The sequence below is a fragment of the Oryctolagus cuniculus genome, chromosome 3 (genome assembly GCF_051225735.1).
Source record: "Oryctolagus cuniculus isolate XC-2025 breed Fujian yellow rabbit chromosome 3, ASM5122573v1, whole genome shotgun sequence".
Classification (NCBI taxonomy): domain Eukaryota; kingdom Metazoa; phylum Chordata; class Mammalia; order Lagomorpha; family Leporidae; genus Oryctolagus; species Oryctolagus cuniculus.
The window spans coordinates 15,000,523-15,027,491 of record NC_142869.1 but is presented as its reverse complement, the minus strand read 5'-3'; the positions used below and the strand labels follow the sequence as shown (position 1 = coordinate 15,027,491).

General features: G+C 39.8%; 1 protein-coding gene across 1 annotated transcript in view; it reads right to left on the bottom strand.

Annotated features, from left to right (window-relative positions):
• FAM124B (family with sequence similarity 124 member B) overlaps positions 1–26,969 on the bottom strand; it is a 186,545-nt gene that overhangs the window by 22,572 nt on the left and 137,004 nt on the right. The window contains exon 5 of the mRNA XM_089328964.1: positions 2,496–2,610. Within this exon, the coding sequence (XP_089185090.1) occupies positions 2,496–2,610 (115 nt within the window). The remainder of the gene's footprint in view (positions 1–2,495; positions 2,611–26,969) is intronic.

Genomic DNA, 26,969 nt, shown 5'->3' with positions numbered 1-26,969 from the left:
TTAAAATAAAAATTCCCTGTGCCAGGCTCTATGTGCAGCCCTCCACATACACCATCTCGCTGAATGCCACTCGGCTCAGCACACTAGCCCCAGAGTTGGAGTTGGTAGTAGCAACCTCCTGGGGCATCCTGCTACGTGCTACAGCAACAAATGGAAGGAACTGGGAGGAGGGCTGCGGAGGGAAGATCTGCCTTGACTTCCGAGCCATGCTCCTTCTCCAGACATTAAGCAAAATCTGAGAGTGATGCAGAGTTTGGCTCTCAAGGAGGACAGCTAGGAGGAATGAACCCATAGGACACCGAAGGAGCGGAGGGAAATACAGTAAGGTAACAAAGTAAACACTGGCTTTGGGAATGAATAAAGAACAGAGAAATTTGCATCTGCTTGGAGCCATCCAAAGAGAGCTCACAGAGGAGGTGGCATTTAGTATATTAAATACATTGATATACATTTGTACACATATATACACCTAAAATATCCAGTAGAGGCGATCAGAGGTATTGCAGGGAGGTGTAGTAACAGAGACCTAAGGGCAGTTTCTGAACAACGCATAGTGACTTCGGCCAGAACCTGAGTTATGAACATTGTCAAGGTGGGAATTCCTATAAAGGCAGACCAAACACAGCTCTCTAGTTCATTCCGTGGGTAAAGCAGAGCTTTCGGAAATACTCCATCAGGGGAGTCAGTGAGATCAGAATTATGCTGCAGGAAAATTAACACAGAGCTGTGTAAAAGAAGAGTGGGCTGGGGGAGGGGGCTGTGTGTGGTGGAGCTGGAAGACTCATACAGGAGTTGGCCAAGGGGCTGAGTGAGGATGGAGGGGACAAGGAAGGGGGTGGCGGACCAGGTCCCACTGACTCTTCACCATATCTCACCACCTCCCACATGGCCTGGTACATAACTGGTGCTGAATGTGGAGCGACAATGACAGGGAAGGAAGGAGTGAGGGAGGGAGTGAAGGGAGAAGGAAGGGCAGATGGAGGGAGAAGTGTCAGAGACCTTACCCCTTAGGACTTTGGAAGTCTATGCTGAATATTCTCAATTTTTAAATGTCAATCCCTCCCTGCCACCAAAAATAATTTAATGAAGAGGTAAAGTCCATGGAAGATCTGCTGACTGCTGACTTGTGTTCTGCCAGGGTCATTTCCTGGTTTTGATAACGTGCTGTAGGATACAGGCTGGGGAACGCTGGAAGGAGGAATGGGGATTTCTCTGCACACTTGTGGCAACTCTATGTTCCCATCATTAGTTCAAAATTTAGAAAACAAAAGGTTTAAAAAGCCAATCCAAGTTGTAAAACACTTTCACCCCTTGCTCTGGCAGAGGCTGTCCTTACTGTCTTTGTGGCAGTTTACCAGACTGAGTTGGGACAGGACGAACTGTGGCATGAGACAGGCTCAGTAGGAGTCTCTGTCTCAGGGACCTGCCCTTGGGTCTCTGACGTTCGTCCAAAAGCCTTTGATTCCTCCACCTCCTCCAAGAGTGGCTACGTTGTCTAGCTGTCTCAAAGTCCACAGGCTTTCCATTTCAGAACCACTCTTATTCCATGATCAAGTGCAGACAAAGACTTTTAAAATATTATTCTGATATTCAAATTTTTGTTTAAATTTCCTAAATCTCACAGTTGTCCAAACTCCTAAAATTTACCACATCTTACTCTTCAGTCCTCACAAGGAGTAATTCAGCTCTTCCCAATTTGCTTGTAATTGTCACTATGAAATAGGTCAAGTTTGAGCTACTCATACGTAATGAAGATAATGAGAAATCTTTCTAAAACTTTTGAAATAAAAGATCATAATGAAGTAGCTGAATTCTGCCCTACAGTGAATCCATTATTTCAGTATGTTGAAATAGCTCCTAAAATATTTAGAATAAAAGATGAGTAAGACGAGGAAAGTGTGGGATCTTAGGATATTTGGTAGCAGGAATGTTTTCATCATTTAGTTTGGAATAGCCCTACCCAAGGCAAGTAGTGCTCAGAACTGGAAGTTTATACAATGTTTAGCTTTTAAGGAAATGTTCAGGGGCCGGTGGCGCTGTGGCATAGCTGGTAAAACCGAAGCCTGCAGTGCCAGCATCTCATATGGGCACTGGTTCAAATCCGGCTGCTCCACTTCTGATCCAGCTCTCCGCTATGGTTTGGGAGAGCAACAGAAGATCGCCCAAGTCTTTGGGCCCCTGCACCAGTGTGGGAGACCAAGAAGAACCTCCTGGCTCCTGGCTTTGGATCAGCCCACCTCCAGCCGTTGCGGCCATTTGGGGAGTGAACCAGCAGATGGAAGACTTTCTCTCTCTCTCTCTCTTTCTCTCTCTCTGTAACTTTCAAGTAAAATAAATCTTTAGAAAAAGAAAAAAAAGCAAATGTTCACACATGCATCTCTCTGTGGCTAATTGAGGATCCAGAGACATCTAATCGATGCCTGCCTGCTTAACGTGCCCATCTCCCCTCGCCCCCTCCCAATCTTGCCCTGCCCTTCCCGTCTTCCTTTCCTTACCTGTGAAAGTATAAAGCGATTATTAAACTGAACAGCTTCCATGAAAGGAAGGGCCAAGCTTTCTAGGAAAAAGGCTTTCTCTGCTTCTGAGTCAACTTGAGGAAGTTTGCATAAGCTGTGGGAAAGGAAACAGGAAAACACAGTAAATTCAATGCCATTACACTTGAACCTCAAAACCCAAATGTAGAAAACAGTTTTAAAGAAATGGATATCAGAGTTCTTCAAGTGTTTACACTGTGGAAGGAGTCATGGAAACTACTGTCAAGTTTTCAAAATACTCTGATGAATACAATTCCAACAGCATTTGTGTAATGCTACTGTTTCTTTTTAAAAGTTAATAGTTTATTTATTTTTGGAAACATTTTTAATCTACATTATAGTCAAAGGCTTAATGACTCTACTAAATAAAAAGGTAGACAAAATGCTATTACTTCAAAATGTTTCCATTGAAACCAACTCATTTGACCACAAAAGTCACGCAACCATCCTTAAATATTAAATAGTACATTAAAATTTGAAAATATTCTTATTTTAAGATTTATTTTAGGGGCTGGTATTGTGGTGTAGCAGGTAAAATTGCCACCTGCAATGCCATATCTTACATGGGTTCTGGTTCGCTTCTGATCCAGCTCCCTGCTAATGGCCTGGGAAAAGCAGCAGCAGATGACCCAAGTACTTGGGTCCCTGCTAACCATGTGGGAGACCCAGAAGAAGCTCCTATCTCTTGGCTTCAGTCTGGCCAAGCACTGGCCATTGCAGCCATTTGAAGACTGAATCAGCTGATGGAATATCTTTTTAAAAGAAAGATCTATTTTATTTATTATTTTATTTATCTGAAAGGCAGAGTGACAGAGAGGAAGACAGAGAATCTTTTCCAACTACTGGTTCACTCCCCAAATGGCCACAACAGCCAGGGCTGGGCCAAGCTGAAGTCAAGAGCCTGAAACTCCTTCCAGTTCTCCTGGATGGAAAGTGGGAGAACAAGTACATCAGCCGTCATCTGCTGCTTTTCCAGGCCTGTTAGCATGTAGCTGGATCAGAAGCAGACTCAAACTAACACTCCAATATGAGATGTCTGTGCTGCTGGCAGCAGCTTAACCCACTGTGCTACAACTCTCGCTCCTGAAAATACTCTTATATATTATCGCTCTGACAACATAGTGAGAAGTAGAAATTAAATAAAACAGTTTGCAGTGCTGTTATCAACATCATGATTTTTTTCTTAAGTTCATTTTTTTACTCTGAAAAAGTTACCTAAGAGATTATTGTGCATTACTCTTTAGCTGTTCTGTGCATCATTTCCCCTGCATGATTAGTTTATGTCTGCATGATAATTTCAACCACCTACTTTAATATACAAACTCCACTTTTCCGTAAAACTCTTAGAATGCTGTACATTCCTACTTACACCTCCTGTTTTTAAGAGTCCCTGCTTATATAACAAAATAAGCATAGTCATATAAAATGATTATAACAGTCCCAGGTTCAAAATGAATACTTAATAAAGACACTATCATCAACAAATTACATTTGCCACTCCTTCAAATGTGTTCTAAAAGTGTGATTTTTAAAAAACTCTTTAGACATTTATTTTTATTGTTTGGGTGTTGTTTCACATTTTGTTTTGTTTTAAACCTATTGTAAGGAAAACTGATACAGACAGAAAACAGAGAAAATAACAAAACATTTCAAAATGGATTTTGCGACTAAAGCATTTAAAGAATTCTCCAGCCCACACTGCCTACTGTCTCCAAACAATTCCCTGAAAGATGGAGTGTGTGTCTGTTTGTTAGCCTGCAGTCTTTAGCCTATATAGACTACATAGTTCGACAATTACTCTTGCTTAGAACAAACCACCCAAATAAACAAAAGCTGAATCACATTATAGGAAAACCAGAACTTCCATTTTCATTTTCATCGTTCAAGCCTTACAGCCTAGCGGTGAAGTTTACTGTTGAGTTTCAAGAACTCTCATTTTCTTGGACCATTTCAGGGAAGGGGTACACTTATTAGGAGAGTGTGGTCATTTCAGAAGTTAACTAGAAGAGAGGTGGGTATCTCATAAGATAAATAATAAAGCACAGCCCACAACAGCTGCATGGGGGATTCTTTCTTGACTTTTTCCAGGCCAGGTGTTACCAGGTAGGCAGAAGTTCCCCAGGAAGGGCTGGTAAGATAGTGCCAGGCGACAGGCTGAGAGCTGAGCATGGAGAAACTGTGCCCCTCTTTTGGGACTAGGAAGGCTGCATGTGCCTTAGTCTGCTTGGATTATGGTAAAACACCACAGGCTGGATGGTTTAAGCAACAGGTACTTGTTTCCTCACATTTCTAGAGTCCAGTCCAAGATCAAAGTGAGGGCAGATGTGGCCTCCGGTGAGAGTTCTCTTCCTGGCATGCACACAGCCACTTTCTCACGGGGTCTCACATGGCCTCTCCTTTGTGCCAGTGCTCAAGAGGAGAATGAGAGAGGGCACTCTCTGATGTCCTTTCTTAGAAGGACTAACACTATCAAATCAGGTCCTCACCTTTGCTGTGGTCCTTACATGTCCCTAAATTTCATGTGTTGGAAATTTAATCCCCAGTGCAACAGTGTGTGGTCACAGTGTGTCCTTAACTGGTTAAACCTGTTACAGAAAGGACTTAAGAGTATGGGTTGACTCTTCTGCTCTTCTGCCAGGCGTGGAAGCAGCAAGAAAGCCCTTATAAGATGACAGCGCCTTAATTTTGGATTTCCCAGCCTCTAGAACCATGAGAAATACATTTCTGTCCTGTATAAATTACCTAGTATGTGACTATTTTAGCAGAAGAAATTGAGCTAAGACACACCCTGATGACCTCACTTAACTAATTACTTCCTTAGGAACTCTATCTCCAGATACAGCTACATCAAGGGTTAGGGTTCCAACCTATGACTTCGGGGTAGGGGTACGCAAAGCTCCAGTCCATTTGGGTATCCTAAGACAGTGCATACAGTAGGCAGTCACCTGGAAGTTAGCATCTAGATATCATGACAGCTGTGTGGTCATCCAGGAAGGAAAGATCCACTCTCTGCAGCCTACTGAGGGCTCCATCTAAGTTCTCACTCCTTTTTTGAGCAAAGCAGCTAAATAGGAGCTGAGTTACCCTTTGGAAAGCATGCTGCCTGGGCCCTTGCCTGCCAGCTTCCAGAGTCACTTCTTTCCTGCTCACCTTGGTGTCTGTAAAGGCTGCTCTGGGTTCCCCTGTCCACATTCAGATAAACCAAGGGGAGAGAACCATGGCCATTCCTGGGCCAGAGACCTGAACAGTGGAGCACCCATTTCCTGGGACGTTTGTATAGACAGAGCCACCACTGGGGGGTAAAATTCTCATTTTCAGTTAAAACCTGAAGGGTCAGGTGCTATTCACTTAATAATACGTTAAGCAGTATTCCCGTCCGTTTTGTCTCACTTTTTTTTTCTGCTATCATTTCTACATTTTTACCTTCGTGCCTTTTTTGCTAGAGTACCCTGAGCATTTTTCCTGAATGTTATTACAGGTTGAATAGCATTCTCCCCCCCAAAAACAGCAGATTGGAGCTCTTGTCTCTAGTATCCAGAATGTGACCTTAATTGGAGATTACATCTTTACATGGATAATAAAATTAAAATAAGTTCATTAGAGTGGGCCCCAATCCAATATGACTGTGTCCTCATAAGAGGAGATGATTGAGACAAAAAGAGACACATATGGTTAGAGCATGATGGAAAGACATGCACATGTGGGAATACCCTGTGAATACTGGAGTTATGACGCTCTAAATCAAGGAATTTCTAGAAGCCAGGAGAGACACCTGGGCCAGGTCTGGCTTTATACCTTCAGAGGAAGCCAGACTTCTGACCTCTAGAACGGGAACTCAATCAGTTTCTTCTGGGTAAGCCCCCAGTTCACCGTGCTTTGCTACAGCAGTCCCAGAAATTCGTTGGTGAGACAGGTTGAGTCAGGTTGCCTCTGGCAAGAGAGGATCCTGGCTTTGCTTGCTTCATTGCAGTACCAGCCACTGGCAATCTGGGACCTTTATGGCTGATTGGATCAGAAAACTCTAGGCCTCAAAATGAGGAGACTGAATAGGGACAGATGGCCATTTCAGACAAAATCTGTCCCAGAAATATTGCTTACAAGATAGTGGGGGATGGGATAGAAAAAAATAAGTGATGATGAAATTATAGAAGGAGAACAGATCAGTGGTTGTCAGGGTTTAGAAAAGGAAAACGGGGTGTGACTTTAAATAGGCAGTACAAGGAATCTCTCAGGTGACAAAGCAGTTTTGTATCTTTATTGACATGGTGATTATAAAAATTGTATACATGCAGTAAAATCATAGGTGCAAATGAGGGCATTAAAATCTGGTGGAGTGCGAGTAACATGTGCAGTCTAATAAGTTGCATTGTTCTGATGTCCATATCTTGGGTTTGATTAGCTATTGCAGATATGTAAGTTGTTAGTTACCATTAGGGGAATCTGGGGGATGGATACATAGGCCCCTTCTGCATTATTTTTGCTATTTCTTCTGAGTCTGTAATTCTTTCAAAATAGAAAGTATTTAACCGAAGAGAATGTGGCTGGGAAACAAACATAAAGGTATCTGTTCTTGAATTTCTACTACCCGTGTGGCCTGAGCCTTTGGACTTGAGGACCTCAGTTTAATCACTTGCTAAGTTAATATCCTGGTATGGAATGTGAATATTTTAGTAATCATAGCCAGTTTTGAAAAACAGATCCTAAGAGAGCAAAATATTAAGCGTATACAGTAGAATTTAAGTTCTTATTGTAATATTGATGAGATCCTCTCTAATCCTGATCTGATTGAAATACTGTTGAATATTTTAAAATGGACCCTCTTGAAACCAACACACACGTTTCAAAGTGACATCTGTGTTTCTCAGTTGTCAGCTGGTGACCACTGCAGTTACCAAGTTCAAATGATCTCCAGTACCATCATTATTTCCACTTTAAAAAAATGAGCTTATGAGATGTAATAATTGCTTCTAAGAAGTTGTTCTAGACTTAGTCATTAGTCTGCTAAATTTCACCCTAGTGTGTCTTTAGAGATGTAATCAGCTCTGACACTCATCAGCAAAATTTTCAGGAAATATTCATATATTCTGCTTTCAACACCTATTTTTAAAATTATGGTACTTGAAATACACTGATAACTGAATAAACAAGTTATAGAACAGGATTATGGATGGTCTAATTTCTGTATGAAATATATATCTGTGAGTATATGTACCTTACATTGATTTTAGTATGTATATAGGAGGCAACTGATAGACACCATGATGTCTTTGAGAGATTGACATTGCAGGAGACTTATTCTCTAAGGATTGTGTTCTATAATATTTGCCCAATAAAGACTAAAATGGTGTTTGATGACCTTTCCAATCACACTGGACAATAATACTCATCTGTTGCTTGAACTCCTGCACTGGTACACAGAGACACCCACACAAAAAGTATTAACAAATCACTAACACTGCATCAGAGATGCAGCCAGAAGCTTAGATTACAAAGAAGCACAGGTATTATTCCTTTTGCCTCTTACATTTTAATCCAGCTAAACATGGTCATACCTGTTGGTCCTGCTGTCTTTTAGTTTTGACCCTCTCTTTGCCAGCCTCAGACCCTTGGCTTTGCAACATTGACCTACATCTCAGCTTTAATCCAACCATCATGGATTTCACAAATAGCCTATTGTGTTTGAACCTTAGCTTGGTTTACTCCTAGAGCACAGAGACTTCTGTGGGAATTCCTCCATCTGGCTTCAGCCCCAACCCTGAATCCACCTGCTCTGCCAGTAATGGCCAGGGCAAAAGATTCCTTCTTGCCTGGCAATGTGAGCAAATTACAAGAGAGGGAGAAGGACAGGTGCCAGCAGCTAACAAAAACGCAACAGCAATTGGCAATGGTCACTCTTGGCATAACCAAAGCATGGTGGCATCTTTAATGTGAGATAATGTAATATAAATAATGTAAAATAAATTAGAATGTCCAAGTGATCAATTTCAGTTCACAATTGATCATAATGAAAGGACTAAGAGTCAAAGGGAGCACATAAACAAGTCTAGTATCTGCTAACACCAACCGATAGAATAAATAAAGGGGAGAGTGATCCAACATGGGAAGTGAGATACTCAGCAGACTCATAGAATGGCGGATGTCCTAAATAGCACTCTGGCCTCAGAATCAGCCCTAAAGGCACTCGGATCTGGCTGAAAAGCCCATGAGAGTATTTCAGGCATGGAAAGCCAAGTCACTCTGGCAAAAAGATCTCTGTGAGTGAGATCCCAGTGGAAAGAACAGGTCTTCAAAGAGGGAGGTGCCTTTCTCTGAAGGGAGGAGAGAACCTCCACTTTGACTATGACCTTGTCTAAACAAGATAAGAGTCGGAGAACTCAAGGGGCTTCCATAGCCTTGGAAACTCATGACTGGTGCATAGGGAGATTACTGATGCCATAAACAGGAGTGTCAATTTGTAAAGTCAACAACAGGAGTCACTGTGCACTTACTCCTCATGTAGGATCTCTGTCCTTAATGTGCTGTACACTGAGGCTTAATGCTATAACGAGTACTCAAACAGTATATTTCACTTTGTGTTTCTATGGGGGTGCAAACTGTTGAAATCTTTACTTAATGTACACTAAACTGATCTTCTGTTAAAAAAAAAAAAAAAAAAAAAAGAAACTATCAATTCCCAACTTGACTCTCACTGGGATTAAACATGACAATAGGTCTGATCTGATTTCATCATCATTTAAAAAAAAAATCATCTATTATTTTTCACTTTATGTTTCTGTGTGGGAACAAACTGTTGAAATCCTTACTTAAGGTATAATAAGCTGATCTTCTGTATACTAAGATAATCGAAAATGAATCTTGATGTGAATGGAAGGGGAGAGGGAGTGGGAAAGGGGAGGGTGGTGGGTGGGAGGGACGGTATGGGGGGGAAAGCCATTGTAACCCATGAGACGTACTTTGGAAATTTATATTCATTAAATAAAAGATAAAAAAAAAAAAAAATAAATAAAAAAAATAAAAAAAAATAAATTAGAATGACATAAAGAAAGAACATGCTGTCTGATGTGGCTTTTGTACATCCGAATCTATTAATACACATGTATTTAAGAAGCTAAAACAGGGGCCAGCGCTGTGGGACAGCGGGCTAAAGCCTTGGCCTGAAGCGCTGGCATCCCATATGGGTGCTGGTTCTAGTCTCAGCTGCTCCACTTCCAATCCAGCTCTCTGCAGTAGAAGATGGCCCAAGTCCTTGGGCCCCTGTACCTGCGTGGGAGACCCAGAAGAAGCTCCTGGCTCCTGGCTTCGGATCGGAGCAGCTCCAGCCATTACGGCCAATTGGGGAGTGAACCATCAGATGGAAGACCTCTCTCTTTTCTCTACCTCTCTCTGTAACTCTGTCTTTCAAATAAATAAAATAAATCTTTAAAAAAAAAAAAAAGAAGTTAAAACAGAAGACCTGGAGCTCTCCATGAGCAAAGGAAAGAGGAAGAGCATACATCATAGGTCACTCATCTCAAAGCATGGTGGGAGGGGAGGGGTTGTTTCCTGAGAGTGTGCCTCAGAGTAGCGGGGAAGTCTCCAAACACTGCATCATGCCAAGAAAGGAAACCTTTGGGAGCCATTGACCCAGCACTGAAGATAAGTTTGTTGACAGTCGGGGCTTCCTTCTGGAACCCTTCCCAGCACACATACAGGACAAGACAGAGTCAGATACAGTCATGATGGAGAAAACAAAAAGCAGTCCATAAATTATCAGCAGTATTGTGCGGAAGGTACCACGGCTCTGAAAAATTAGGAGTCATGAACTTGAACTCTGGCAAGAACTATCGCCCTGCTCCTGGAAATCCTGTCTACTCACACTCAACACTCAAGTTTTATAGTCTGAGGAACTCAGTCTAAGAACTTTGTTTAATTTCCTTGAAGAAGGTTAAAACTCGATGGAAAAACAGGAAGCTCCTAGCATGAAATGTAGAAAACCTAAGAAAAATATGAGTGAAATGAAAATAGGGTGGGAAAAATGAGGCTGGCATTGTGGTACAGCAAGTTAAGCTGCCACCTGCGACATCTGCATCCCATATGGAAACCTGGTTTGAGTCCCTACTGCTCCACTTCCAATTCCGGCTCCCTATTAATGCGCCTGATAAAGCAGCAGAAAATGGTCCAAATACCTGGATCCTGCAACCCATGTGAGAAACCTGGATGAAGCTCCTGGCTCTTGGCTTCAGTGAGGCCCAGCCTTGGCTGTTGAGCCCATTTTGGGAGTGAGCCAGAAGAGCCAGGTCTCTCTCTCTGTTCATCTCTCTCTTTTTGCAACTCTGCCTTTCAGCTAAAATAAATAAATCTTTCAAAAAGAATATAGGAAAAATTAATAATAAAGTGAAAGCCAAAATTAATAAACTTAGTAAAATAGCAAGATCTCTTTGGACCAGACATTAAACAGAAATTTCATTTAGCAAGGCTGAATGGTCCTCAAAGGAACTATAAAAAGGTCCCAAGAGTAGGGGGTGGCAGACAAGAAGCTAGCTTATGTGAAAAGGTGGAGAAGGAATAGGAAAAAGCTGAGTTAATTATGCAAACACCTAAAATACAAATTAGAATTACAAGAAGGAACTTGGTCAGCTTTCCCAAGAGAGCATGGGGAGATGCAGGCTATTGTGCTAAAATGAGAAAAATAAAGCCAAAAATGAGATGCAAATTGCAAATCACAAAGACATGTACTAAATTCCTTAAATAGACATGATGAAAGACAGTTACAGGGATGTTGGCCTTTCAAATAACTTTTCACTAAATGACAAGAAAATTCTCTTAACAACTTAAAACTGTACAAGGAACTAGCTGCAAAGTTTATAGTAGTCACTAATAACAATAATGATAACATAATAATTATCATTAACATCATCATATTATCAGTATGCTATATAGGACATAATCCATATAGCCATGAAACTGTATTAATTCATTTATTCCCTCAACACTAGTTTTTCTGAGCATTTTAGTGACCATCTTAAGTAAGTACATCTACATAATGCACTAGATAAATAAATCTGTTAATATTTTTATTGTTATCAATGTTTCTGCTTGCCCAGCATCAATTCCTCTGTTTTGATAAAAGAATTCCTTTGCACCATTTGGAACTCACTCTGATCCTGCTTTCAATCCACATGGCTCAGATGGCGCTGACCTCTGTCCTAGTTTCTGGAATGTCTCCTGATCCTAAGACAAGGGCATCAGAATCCTCGGCCATGATGGTGAGCTCATGTCTGTGCCAGTGACCCAACTAGCCCACTGAAAATTCACATTAGGATATTTCCTGAAACAATCTCTTTGTAGGAATAGTGCTTGACCACTATAAAGGCAGAACACATCTAAGAGCATAAGACAACAAAAGGAAAAATCAGCCAACAGCAAAGCTTTAGTCCAGAGACACAGCTATACTGACCATCTACTTTTATTTGTAAACTTTATTGTTACATGAGATACTGATTTATTTTTCAGTGTAAGTTAGTGTGAGTCATATTTCTGTCACTTGTAACTTAGAGTTTTGGACAAAAGAAATGCTTACCATATGCATGCTACATGCTGGACAGATATTGAGGTCTAAGCAGATGGAGTCCCTACTCTCATGGAATGCACAGTCTACTAATTGGCATGAATGGTCACTTGCAAATATATTGAGAATTATAAGGGACAAATACAGGCTTCCAATGTCAAAGCTTATCAACATGTGTATCTCACCAGTCCTGAGAAAATATTCCCAATGACTTGAAACATGCAAATGAGTTCATCTAGTTGGAACTGATGACATTGAAAAAGCAAAATTCTTACATGCATTCAAAACCATTGAACAAAATTCTTACCCCATATATTATATAAAAATCAACTTTTAGTTCACTGTTATAAGAAACAATACCAAACATGCAAAGTCAAAGAAAAGCATTACATGGAAATCAAGAAATCTGTAGATTAAATAAATATATGAGACATATTAACACCCGTAAACAATGAGAATTCCTATATAAGGATGTCCCTAAGCAATAAAGAAGTCACCATAATTGTACATTATCAAAAATCATTCCTGTGATGGATACTGTTGATGAACTCACAGTATAGAGACAGTTCCAATCATAAGACAAAGTTCTGCAAAAGGGGTGAGACATTAGTTCTCAGGGCTGAGAATTACTTTTGGTCATAGTAAAGTTATGTAAGTTTGTAGGTATTAGTATTTTAAGTTTAAAAATGAGAGCATTGTAATCAGCTGATCTCTGATCTTGTACTAATTAAATCTTATGTGTTGGTAGTCAAGTTTGCCAAAACTTCATGTTGACACATAAAGTATTATTCAGAAACACACAGCTCCTTTTCCAAAGTTCATATTTCTTTAGAACACTTAATCAATTATTCTCCACTTGCAGGATTTTAACCATCCTAGAGAACTTGATTTTTAAAGAAAGATAGAAGTTAACGTTCATGTTTCCAATGTACTTGTAATATTGTAATAATGTTGGCAGTGTAACTTTTTTTTTTTTTTTTTTTTTTTTTGGACAGGCAGAGTTAGTCAGTGAGAGAAAGAGAGAGACAGAGAGAAAGGTCTTCCTTTTACCGTTGGTTCACCCACCCCTCCAAGTGGCTGCTATGGCCGGCACGTTGTGCCGATCCGAAGCCAGGAGCTGGGTGCTTCCTCCTGGTCTCCCATGTGGGTGCAGGGCCCAAGCACTTGGGCCATCCTCCACTGCCTTCCCGGGCCACAGCAGAGAGCTGGACTGGAAGAGGAGCAACTGGGACAGAATCTGGTGCCCCAACTGGGACTAGAACCCGGGGTACCAGCGCTGCAGGCAGAGGATTAGCTTAGTGAGCCGTGGTGCCGGTCAGTATAATGGTTTTAAAAATCAAACCACACTCCCACAGCTATTTTGAAGAGAAGTATCTGGATTGAGAAATAGTATGGCATTAAATAAAATGTATGAGATACAATTATAAAATATTGTCTCTGTTTCAAAATACATGTCACAAGTGGACATGGTCTCTTTCAAAGAAGTGGCCTTGGAGATGGCTCCCTCTTCCCAGACATGAGCCTCAGTCACATGCAAGGTATTTTTAGAAACTTTTTAAAAAGATTTACTTGTTTGAAAAGTAGAGAGAGAGAGAGAGAGAGAGAGAGATTGATTTTCTGTGCACCTATTCACTGTCCACAATAGCTGGGGGTAGGCCAGGCTGAAGCCAAGAGCAAGGAACTCCACTTGAGTCTCCCACATGGGTGGCAGGGATTCAAGCACGGAGCCATCATCCCCTGCTTCCCATGTGCTGTGTCAGGGAACTGGATTGGAAGCAGAGTAGCCAGGATTCCAAATGGCATCCCAAGCAGCAGCTTATCCACAACACCTGGCCTCTTTGGAAACTTTGTTGAATTGCCATTAGAGACATTGCTTGTTTTATTGACTACGCTTAGCACTGATAGAAATGTGTTCTTTGCTTGATTTTTTTGGAAATAAATTATCTCCAACTCAGGTGCATCAAGTGTGTAATCAAGCTGTAGAATTCCACTTTGATCTGACACTTGAAGCAGTGACCTTTATTTTGCTGTGTACAAACTGACTTTAGAGAAATTCCAAATAGGATCCTTCTAAGAAATTAGTAAAACTTTCAAACTTTTTTTGAATAAGTGTGTTACCTGCCAGAATGACTACTCAGATGACCTGATATATGGATCATTTTTAGTTACCTAATAGTCTAAATTGTTTATCTATGGAATTAAAATTGAATTATGTATTATGTATTATGACCCCTGAAAAATCCATATGTTGGTGTTTAACCCCAAAGGTACTAACAAGTGATTGGACCATGATGGCTTCATCCTTATCGGTAAGACTGGTGCCCTTACTAAAAGGCTCAAGAGTGAGTTTGTCTGCTTTTATTGCCTTTCCTGTGGAGTTAGGGACACAGCAGAAGATGCCATCTTGGAAGCAGAGAGTAAACTTTCACCAGACAATGAACCTACTAATATGTTGATCATGTACATCCAACCTTAAAACTATGAGAAATACATTTCTGTTGTTTATTAATTCTGCCTCCTCAGATATTGTATTATAGCACCACAGAGTGAGCAAGAGACTCTCCAAATATCCCTTGTTAACCATCATTCCAAAATATTATGGAGACTCCACCATGAACCATTCCCTGCACATACCAGGCACTCAAAGATAAAGTCAATTGCTAAAAATAAAGTAAAGAAGAAGCAGTAAGTACTGGAGCCAGTCCTTGACTGTAATTCCCTGTTGTGGGGCTCCAAAAAGAGATTGCTGGCAATAGATACACTGGCAACAAGATGGAAACTCAGGAGTATAGTGATGGGCTTTTGGGAAATAAACTTTAAAATCTGACCATTTCTAAAATTAATAGTATCTAACCCAATATACTCATTTCATGTTTAAGGGACAAGAAAAGCTTCCTAAAATATATTTGGAAACACACCTAGAATAATCTACAACATCACCTTACCTCTAAACTCCAAATCAAAGTTCTACAAAAATGTGGGACATCTAAACAGTTATTTTTCCATAGGTTTACTGCCACTAATTGTAACTCTTTAATAATTAAATTAATGAGATTCAAATCTCACATAGGTTCACATTCTATTTTTAACCTTGGAAGAAAAATAATTGGTCAATTTAAGTCATTATAAAAATTTATTTGTTGTTAATTTTAAAAAATATAATCAGTATAATCTGTTTTCATATTGACACTTTCCAAAATTAAAAAATGTTTAAAAGGGAAATGTGAACCCAAAATTTCCTGGATGATTTAAGAGGTTCAAATTTCTTGGGAAAAGAACCTGGGAATATGTATTACCATGATTTGTTTCTGAATCTATTTGTGTGCTGAGGTAAATATTTAAAGTGAGAGAAGATAAAAGAAAACAACTAAGATGATCACATTTTACCATTGGCAGAAGTCTTCCAATAATACACAGCATACTCTTACTCTGGCAAATACCTTAATTTCCACTTAGAAGAATTTAGATGTTATCAAATAGAATTCACTGCAGGTCAGAAGCCATCTAAAAACACTCTCTAAATTTAACTTCAGTAAATAATGTTGAAGCCAACATTACTCTTAAGGCAAATATGATAAGTATCAACCCATTTTTTAAAAAATGTTTCCTAAGACAAAGGAAAGCACATTTTAATCCACTCATTTTATAAAATAACCTAGCTCAAAATTGTGACTGCATCAGCAAAGCCATCTACTTAATTCTCTATTAAAAGATTAGGGTATGCCATTTCAGAGCATAACATATAAAAGCAAGTTTGTATTACTTCACTCATATGGAATTGATCTGAGCCAAAAAAGGTTTTATAGGATCACAATTTTTGCATTTTCTAGATCAGCAGAATCCCATAAAGTACAGTGGTACCAGAGGCATCAACCAAGATTTGCAAGAATCCAAATATGGCCATTGGGAAATGGATCTCCTTCAACTGGGATTTCTATCATTCTATCTCCTCTCCACCCATAAACTTATGTGAGGGAAAAAAAAATGTGTTTCTAGAACAACAATGAAAGCTGAATTTCATATATTATTTTGCTACTTCATAGTCTTCTAGAGTTAAATGCTAAAAAGTCTTTACATATTCCTATTTTTATGTTTTTCCCATGTCTAATCAACTGAAAAATGCTAGTTGAGCCTACTGTGTGATCTTACCAAAAATGACTCTTGCCTTGGATGGATGTGAGGTCTAATTGGGAAGAGAGAAGACAGGAGGAAAGAAGAACAAAGCCTAAATATGTGCTCAATTGTGGGGTTCAGATTGACTGTTCCGAGGGAACTGGAAGGCAGGAAGAACCTGGGGCTATCCCTGGAGTGAGCGAGAAAGGTGGTCAGGCTGGTTATTTCACTGTTTTAAGACTCCATAACCTTGGCTGCATAGCAGTGACACAAGTAGTTGTCCCCTTGTGGGTTATCATAATTACCCGAAGCAATGCTTAGCACAGTGTCTAGCTATGATTTCAAAAGTCAGGAATTAGGACTTGATCAAGGTTCTGACTGACAGAACTTTGTTAAGATGAAGGGAGAGAAGATTCCAGAACATGCAGGAACACGTGAACAACCCAAAGGCATAAATGACCACGAGGTATAAACTAGTGACAGTTTCAAGCTTGATATCAGCTTCACTAAGAAAATTCAGTTTCATATAATAAATTGTTTTCCTATGTAACCAGAGGAAAAAGTACAGCTCCCCACTTGTGTTTCACTGGAGATTCTGAGTTAGGCAGTTAATTGAGAACACCAGGAGTCACTGTTAAAACAGTTTTGATCAGTTTTGGATTAGACCAGTCTTTCATTTTGCATTAGCAGTTTAAGGAGTTCAGTATTGCTTAGTAGTGGCAGGGAGCTAAGTTAGACAAGTTGGCCACAGTTCTGCAGTTATGCTAAAAAGTGGAACTTCGCTGGTTTGCAGAGGCAGTCTGGAAATCTATTAAAGCACACAGAAATAGATTTCACTTGGACTCAATCAGAGGCATTGAGTCTCAGTGGACCAACAAATGGCCTTGACTGAACCTTGATATATATCAGAATCTGCAACCTTGGCCTGCTGTGTGAAAGAATCAAGATTTCACCAACCCCTTCCAAGACCAAGTTGAAATTGGACAAAATTTATTCAATGGGCATAATTAGACCTAAATTTAGCCCTCCTAACAGCATAAAAATACTTCAGAAATTCCATACATCTAGATAAAAGCAAACTTTTGAAACACTGAGAAGTCTATCCCATGAGTTTGCTTTAAGCAAATAAATTAAATTTGTGACTTTGCTAGAAAAATTATTCACCCAAGGTAGGAACTTGACTATAAATGCAAATATGTATTAATATGCAATTTATATAGAGAGATGTAACAGGAAATAATTCTAAATGCTTTCTTTCTAGAATGTGTACATACAATGACAACAGTTGCCAGTCTTCCAAAAGTTGTCTTTTTTAAGGTATGATGACCTTACTATACTTGGCTCATTGTCTTATCCATCTTTATAACTTCCGTGGTGCAAAGAAGTAGCAAAAGATGATTATGAAATTTAATTTAATTGTAACTTTTGCTAACATTTGGGCAAATTTTTCCAGTTAAATAAGCCAGGAGTTGTTCTTGACAACTACCTGTTTCTCACACCATATATCCAATTCATCATTGGTATTTATCCTCCTAACTCTTTGTTAACTGCCACATACCATCCTAAATCTTTCTAAACTCTGTTTTTCACTCACCTTGTCTGTAATAATACCCAAATTCAAATTGCCAAATTTATGTGATAGTATGCTCATTGATCTGCCCATGTGTTTACCACCTCCTCCCTAAGCCATGTCATCCCTACAGCCAGTTATCTTCTCAAAATGAAAATTAATCCAAATTCCTCACCATCTTGCTTAAGGTCAATCAAGCACTCCCTATCTCATTATCCTATAAGGTCCTTCAATGCAGCCACAGTCTACTTTCCTGTTTCATCCAGGCACATTGGCTGCCATTTAGTTCTTCATCTGATAAGCACTCTTACCTTCGTTGCTATCTCTGGAACGTTCTCTGCCTGCTTCTCCTCATCTTTTTGAAGGCAGATCATATATGATATTATTAGAGAAGTCTCACTGTCTTGTCCTAAAGTTAAGATAGCTTCCCTTGTTCTAAATTTTTAATCTCCAAAATTCCTCATTTTGAAAATTTATCTTGGTTTAATTATAAACATATCTTGTATTGTGGATATCTGATTTGCGTTCAACTCCTTCACATGACTATAAGTTCCATGAAGGCCCAGTACAATCTTTATTTTTCTGCTTTATTTTCCCCTGTGCCTAGTACAGTGTCATGGATGGATGGATGCATGATGGGCAGGTGAGTGGGTGGATGGATGGATGGATAGAATGAAAGATTAAAAAGAGAAGAAAGGAGAAAAGATGTTAGAAAAGTTTAATGTGGTATTGGTGAATTCTCTATAAAAAGCATCTTCATATAGCTTTCACAATATATGATTCAGCATAATAACCATAATAGTAACATACAGTCAGTGTCCACTTACAGAATCAAGTTTTTCAAAAAAGCAATCAATTTAGAATTGGTACAATGCAATGTGTGTGATAAGATTATTTTATTTATTTACTTATTTATTTGAGTTTTAGAAAGACAGAGAGAAAGATACAGAACTTTCATCTGCTTGTTCACTCACCAAATGCCTGGATTGGCAGGGACTGGGTCAGGCTGAAACCAGGAACTGGGAACTGATTCCAGGTCTTCCGTCATGGAGGGAGTTGGCAGGGACTCAACTACTTGAGCCAACATCTGCTGCCTCCCAGGGTGCACATTACCAGAAACTAGAATCAGGAACGGAGCCAGGATTCTGACAGGGCATATGGTTTTCTGAGTGGGCATCCTAATCAGTAGCCTAAACACCTAAGATTATTTTCATTAGAAATACCACTGAAGAGGGGCGGAGCCAAGATGGCGGAATAGGGAGGGCGCGCACCGATAGTCCGGGAAAATTTAGTTTAATAAAAGGGGAGTTACGGTAGCCGCAGAAAATAGAACCAAACAAAAATTGCAGGGGAAACCCTTCTGAATGGAACAGGCGTGAATCGGACGACCTACTGGGAGAACAAGGTCGCCCACCGCACGGAAGCAAAGTCGCGGGACCCAGCCGCAGAAGCCCCAGGGTCTGCGCGACAGTGCTCCAAGGAGAGTGCACGCCACACAGAAAACAGTGGGGAGACTTGAGACGCTCAGGGCTCCGAGTCCACACATTGGCGCTGGAAGGGGAGGTGAGCTCAATAACCCGAGACATTGGTGGGGAAACGGGGGTCAGAATCTAGAGGGGGGCCGGAAAGTGCAGCAAACTCACTACCGGAAAGAAGGAAAAAAAAAAGCTTCGGGGTTTCTCTTCCCCCTAACCTTGCAAAGGTTACAAGCCTGCAAGACTTGAAGAATTCCCAAGAGACAAAGAGCAGGCCTCCTCTTTGGATTTACATATCAGTGGGGGAGAGTTAAGGAACTGAGTCACTACAATTCAGTAGCCTAGGCAACCCAGTGGGAGTCCAGAGGAGCCAAAGACTGGAAGCTAAATACCATCAATTCTGCACAGCCCTGCCCTGCAGTGTTACTTACCCCCTGAATAAATAAAATAAATAAATAAATAAAAAGAGAGAGATTTACCACGCTTAACCTGAGGGTGTCACCTTTGCACACCCTTAACCTGGAAGAACCAGGCAGAGCTCTCAGGCCCCACCCATCTCAAGCCTCCAAGGCTCCTCCAACAGCAGGCAGTCCACTTAACACGGACACAGTATAAAAAAAAAAAAAAAAGAAAAAAAAAAAGCGCACAGTGACGCAAGAAGAATTAACTATGCCGAGTAACAAACACAGAAATAGAGGGAGCAAGATCAACGATGACACTATGATGCCTCCAAATAAGCAAAACACCCCAAACCAAGAGTATGAAGATGATGAGATAGAAGAAATGCAAGATACGGATTTCAAAAAATTTATGATAAGAACATTTAGAAGTTTTCAAAAGCAAATCCTTGAACTACAGAAATCCTTAATGGACAAGATTGAAAATCTTTCTCGTGAAAATGAAATTTTAAGGAAGAGTCAAAATGAAACTCAGAAACTAGTAGAACAGGAAAGTGTAATAGTCAAGAGAAATCAAAATGAAATGAAGAGCTCAATAGATCAAATGACAAACACATTAGAAAGCCTTAAAAACAGAATGGGTGAAGCAGAAGAGAGAATATCGGACTTAGAAGATAGAGCACAGGAAAACATACAGTCAAACCAAAGAAAAGAAGAGGAAATTAGAAACCTGAAAAATATTGTTGGGAATCTACAGGATACTATTAAAAAAACCAACATTCGAGTTCTAGGAGTTCCTGAAGGCATGGAGAGAGAGAAAGGATTGGAAGGCCTTTTTAGTGAGATACTAGCAGAGAACTTTCCAGGTTTGGAGAAGGACAGAGATATCCTAGTACAGGAAGCTCATAGAACCCCCAATAAACATGACCAAAAGAGATCCTCACCACGACACGTGGTAATTAAACTTACCACAGTGAAACATAAAGAAAAGATCCTAAAATGTGCAAGAGAGAAACGTCAGATTACTCTCAGAGGATCTCCAATCAGACTCACAGCTGACTTCTCATCAGAAACCCTACAAGCTAGGAGGGAATGGCGAGACATAGCACAGGTGCTAAGAGAGAAAAATTGCCAGCCCAGAATATTATATCCTGCCAAGCTCTCATTTGTGAATGAAGGTGAAATAAAGACCTTTCATAGCAAACAGAAATTGAAAGACTTTGTGGCCACTCGTCCGGCCCTGCAAAAGATACTTAAAGATGTGCTACACTCAGAAACACAGAAACACGGCCATCAATATGAAAGAAGGGAAAGGAAGAACACCTACCAGTAAAAGAGCATGGGAAGCTCAAAGCATATACTAGAAAATATTTCCGGGAAAATGGCAGGGCAAAGTCACTACATATCAATTGTCACATTGAACATTAATGGTCTGAATTCTTCAGTTAAAAGACACCGTTTAGCTGACTGGCTCACAGAACACAACCCAACTATTTGCTGCCTACAAGAAACACATCTCTCTAACAAAGAGGCATGCAGACTGAAAGTGAAAGGTTGGAAAAAGATATTCCATGCCAACAGAAACCAAAAAAAAGCAGGTGTAGCCATATTGATATCAGACAAAATAAACTTTAATACAAAAACTGTTAAGAGAGACAAAGAGGGACACTATATAATGATTAAGGGTTCAATTCAACAGGAAGATGTAACTATTATAAATGTATATGCACCTAATTACAGGGCACCGGTCTATTTAAAAGATATGTTAAGGGACTTAAAGGGAGATTTAGATTCCAATACAATAGTACTGGGCGACTTCAATACTCCACTCTCAGAAATAGACAGATCATCCGGACAGAAGATCAACAAGGAAACAGCAGATTTAATTGACACTATTGCCCAAATGGATCTAACAGATATCTACAGAACTTTCAACCCTACATCTACAGACTTCACATTCTTCTCAGCAGCGCATGGAACCTTCTCTAGGATTGATCACATACTAGGCCATAAAGCAAGTCTCAGCAAATTTAAAAGAATTAGAATCATACCATGCAGCTTCTCAGACCACAGCGGGATGAAGCTGGAAATTAGCAACTCAGGAAACCCCAGAAAGTATGCAAACACATGGAGACTGAACAACATGCTCCTGAATGAACACTGGGTCATTCAAGAAATCAAAAGAGAAATCAAAAACTTTCTGGAAGTAAATGAAGACAACAACACAACATATCAAAACTTATGGGATACAGCAAAAGCAGTATTGAGAGGCAAATTTATAGCAATAGGTGCCTATATCAAGAAATTGGAAAGGTACCAAATAAATGAGCTTTCAGCGCACCTCAAGGACCTAGAAAAACTGCAGCAAACCAAACCCAAATCTAGTAGGAGAAGAGAAATAATTAAAACCAGAGAAGAAATTAACAGGATTGAATCCAAAAAAACATTACAAAAAATCAGCCAAGCAAGAAGCTGGTTTTTTGAAAAAATAAACAAAATTGACACCCCATTGGCCCAACTAACTAAAAAAAGAAGAGAAAAGACCCAAATCAATAAAATCAGAGATGAAAAAGGAAACGTAACAACAGACACCACAGAAATAAAAAGAATCATCAGAAATTACTACAAGGACCTGTATGCCAGCAAACAGGAAAACCTATCAGAAATGGATAGATTCCTGGACACATGCAATCTACCAAAATTGAACCATGAAGACATCGAAAACCTAAATAGACCCATAACTGAAACAGAAATTGAAACAGTAATAAAGGCCCTCCCAACAAAGAAAAGCCCAGGACCAGATGGATTCACTGCTGAATTCTACCAGACATTTAAAGAAGAACTAATCCCATTTCTTCTCAAACTATTCAGAACAATCGAAGAAGAGGGAATCCTCCCAAATTCTTTCTATGAAGCCAGCATCACCTTAATCCCTAAGCCAGAGAAAGATGCAGCACTGAAAGAAAATTACAGACCAATATCCCTGATGAACATAGATGCAAAAATCCTCAATAAAATTCTGGCCAATAGAATACAACAACACATCAGGAAAATCATCCACCCAGACCAAGTGGGATTCATCCCTGGTATGCAGGGATGGTTCAACATTCGCAAATCAATCAATGTGATTCACCACATTAACAGACTGCAGAAGAAAAACCATATGATTATCTCAATTGATGCAGAGAAAGCATTTGATAAAATTCAACACCCTTTCATGATGAAAACTCTAAGCAAATTGGGTATAGAAGGAACATTCCTCAATATAATCAAAGCAATTTATAAAAAACCCACAGCCAGCATCCTATTGAATGGGGAAAAGTTGGAAGCATTTCCACTGAAATCTGGCACCAGGCAGGGATGCCCACTCTCACCACTGCTATTTAACATAGTTCTGGAAGTTTTAGCCAGAGCCATCAGACAAGAAAAAGAAATCAAAGGAATACAAATCAAGAAGGAAGAAGTCAAACTATCCCTCTTTGCAGACGATATGATTCTGTACTTAGAGGATCCAAAGAACTCTACTAAGAGACTATTGGAACTCATAGAGGAGTTTGGCAAAGTGGCAGGATATAAAATCAATGCACAAAAATCAACAGCCTTTGTATACACAAGTAATGCCATGACTGAGAAAGAACTGCTAAGATCAATCCCATTCACAATAGCTACAAAAACAATCAAATACCTTGGAATAAACTTAACCAAGGACGTTAAAGATCTCTACGATGAAAATTACAAAACCTTAAAGAAAGAAATAGAAGAGGATACCAAAAAATGGAAAAATCTTCCATGCTCATGGATTGGAAGAATCAACATCATCAAAATGTCCATTCTCCCAAAAGCAATTTATAGATTCAATGCAATCCCAATCAAGATACCAAAGACATTCTTCGCAGATCTAGAAAAAATGATGCTGAAATTCATATGGAGGCACAAGAGACCTCGAATAGCTAAAGCAATCTTGTACAACAAAAACAAAGCCGGAGGCATCACAATACCAGACTTCAGGACATACTACAGGGCAGTTGTAATCAAAACAGCATGGTACTGGTACAGAAACAGATGGATAGACCAATGGAACAGAATTGAAACACCAGAAATCAACCCAAACATCTACAGCCAACTTATATTTGATCAAGGATCTAAAACTAATTCCTGGAGCAAGGACAGTCTATTCAATAAATGGTGCTGGGAAAACTGGATTTCCACGTGCAGAAGCATGAAGCAAGACCCCTACCTTACACCTTACACAAAAATCCACTCAACGTGGATTAAAGACCTAAATCTACGTCCTGACACCATTAAGTTATTAGAGAACATTGGAGAAACCCTTCAAGATATTGGCACAGGCAAAGAATTTCTGGAAAAGACCCGGGAGGCACAGACAGTCAAAGCCAAAATCAACTATTGGGATTGCATCAAATTGAGAAGTTTCTTTACTGCAAAAGAAACAGTCAGGAGAGTGAAGAGACAACCGACAGAATGGGAAAAAATATTTGCAAACTATGCAACTGATAAAGGGTTAATAACCAGAATCTACAAAGAGATCAAGAAACTCCACAAAAACAAAACCAACAACCCACTTAAGAGATGGGCCAAGGACTTCAATAGACATTTTTCAAAAGAGGAAATCCAAATGGCCAACAGGCACATGAAAAAATGTTCAAGGTCACTAGCAATCAGGGAAATGCAAATCAAAAGCACAATGAGGTTTCACCTCACCCCGGTTAGAATGGCTCACATACAGAAATCTACCAACAACAGATGCTGGCGAGGATGTGGGGAAAAAGGGACACTAACCCACTGTTGGTGGGAATGCAAACTGGTTAAGCCACTATGGAAATCAGTCTGGAGATTCCTCAGAAACCTGAATATAACCCTACCGTTCGACCCAGCCATCCCACTCCTTGGAATTTACCCAAAGGAGTTTAAATTGATAAAGAAAAAAGCAGTCTGCACCCTAATGTTTATTGCAGCACAATTCACAATAGCCAAGACCTGGAACCAACCTAAATGCCCATCAATGGTAGACTGGATAAAGAAATTATGGGATATGTATTCTTTAGAATACTATACCGCAGTAAGAAACAACGAAATCCAGTCATTTGCAACAAAATGGAGGAATCTGGAACACATCATGCTGAGTGAAGTAAGCCAGTCCCAAAGGGACAAATACCATATGTTCTCCCTGATCGGTGACAACTGACTGAACACCAAAAAGGAAACCTCCTGAAGTGAAAGGGACACTATGAGAAATGGTGACTTGATCAGCATAGCCCTGACTGCTAATGGACAACTTAATACATTATCCCTCATAGTATTTTTTTTTTGTCTGTTCTACTTAATATGACTGGTTTAATTCTGTAATTATCACACAGTTATTCTTAAGTGTTGAAAATTAACTGAAATGTGATCCCTGTTAAACATAAAAGTGGGAATAAGAGAGGGAAGAGATGTATAATTTGGGGCATGCTCGGGCTGACTTGCCCCAATTGGTAGAGTTGGAAACATACTAGGGGATTCCAATTCAATCCCATCAAGGTGGCATGTGCCAATGCCATCTCACTATTCCAAGTGATCAATTTCAGTTCACAATTGATCATAATGAAAGGACTAAGAGTCAAAGGGAGCACATAAACAAGTCTAGTATCTGCTAACACTAACCGATAGAATAAATAAAGGGGAGAGTGATCCAACATGGGAAGTGAGATACTCAGCAGACTCATAGAATGGCAGATGTCCTAAATAGCACTCTGGCCTCAGAATCAGCCCTAAAGGCACTCGGATCTGGCTGAAAAGCCCATGAGAGTATTTCAGGCATGGAAAGCCAAGACACTCTGGCAAAAAGATCTCTGTGAGTGAGATCCCAGTGGAAAGAACAGGTCTTCAAAGAGGGAGGTGCCTTTCTCTGAAGGGAGGAGAGAACCTCCACTTTGACTATGACCTTGTCTAAACAAGATAAGAGTCGGAGAACTCAAGGGGCTTCCATAGCCTTGGAAACTCATGACTGGTGCATAGGGAGATTACTGATGCCATAAACAGGAGTGTCAATTTGTAAAGTCAACAACAGGAGTCACTGTGCACTTACTCCTCATGTAGGATCTCTGTCCTTAATGTGCTGTACACTGAGGCTTAATGCTATAACGAGTACTCAAACAGTATATTTCACTTTGTGTTTCTATGGGGGTGCAAACTGTTGAAATCTTTACTTAATGTACACTAAACTGATCTTCTGTTAAAAAAAAAAGAAAAGAAACTATCAATTCCCAACTTGACTCTCACTGGGATTAAACATGACAATAGGTCTGATCTGATTTCATCATCATTTAAAAAAAAATCATCTATTATTTTTCACTTTATGTTTCTGTGTGGGAACAAACTGTTGAAATCCTTACTTAAGGTATACTAAGCTGATCTTCTGTATACTAAGATAATCGAAAATGAATCTTGATGTGAATGGAAGGGGAGAGGGAGTGGGAAAGGGGAGGGTGGTGGGTGGGAGGGACGGTATGGGGGGGAAAGCCATTGTAACCCATGAGACGTACTTTGGAAATTTATATTCATTAAATAAAAGATAAAAAAAAAAAAAAAAAAAAAAAAAAAAAAAAAAAGAAATACCACTGAAAACTAGAAATCTAGATTATGTTTCTGGGTCTGTGATTTTTGGGCAAAAATCACTAAACTCCCCTGTTTTATTGCATCATCTATAAAAGAGAGGTATGGCCTTAGAGTCCTATGAATACTTGCTGGGATCCTATGAACTGATTATTATGTACCTTCTCTTGGAAACATCCAGGTCATTGGACCGGCACTGTGACATAGTAGGCTAAGCTTCCACCTGTGGTGCCAGCATCTCATATGGACGCTAGTTTGTGCTCTGCTTCTGATCTAGCTCTCTGCCTGTGGACTGGGAAAGCAGTGGAAGATGGCCCAAGTGCTTTGGGCCCCCACAGCCACATGGGAGACTTGGAAGAAGCTTCTGGCACCTGGCTTCAGACTGGCCCAGCTTCAGGCATTGCAGACATTTGGGGAGTGAACCAGCAGGTGGAAGATCTTTCTTTGTGTCTCATCCTCTCTGTGAGTCTACCTCTCAAATAAATAAATAAATAAATAAATTCTTTAAAAAATCCAGCTCCACGAAATTCATTTATTTTGTTAATAAGCATGCTTGTATGTGTGTGTGTGTGTGATTACTTTAAGAAATATATATAATTAAGCTTTTTAGATAGTCTATTTAGTAGAATGTTAAAGTTTGGGAACACTTATTCTAAATAGTCACAGTCTTGTCATGATTAACATCCTAGTGGCTAGGAAACTAACTGCCAGCTGTCC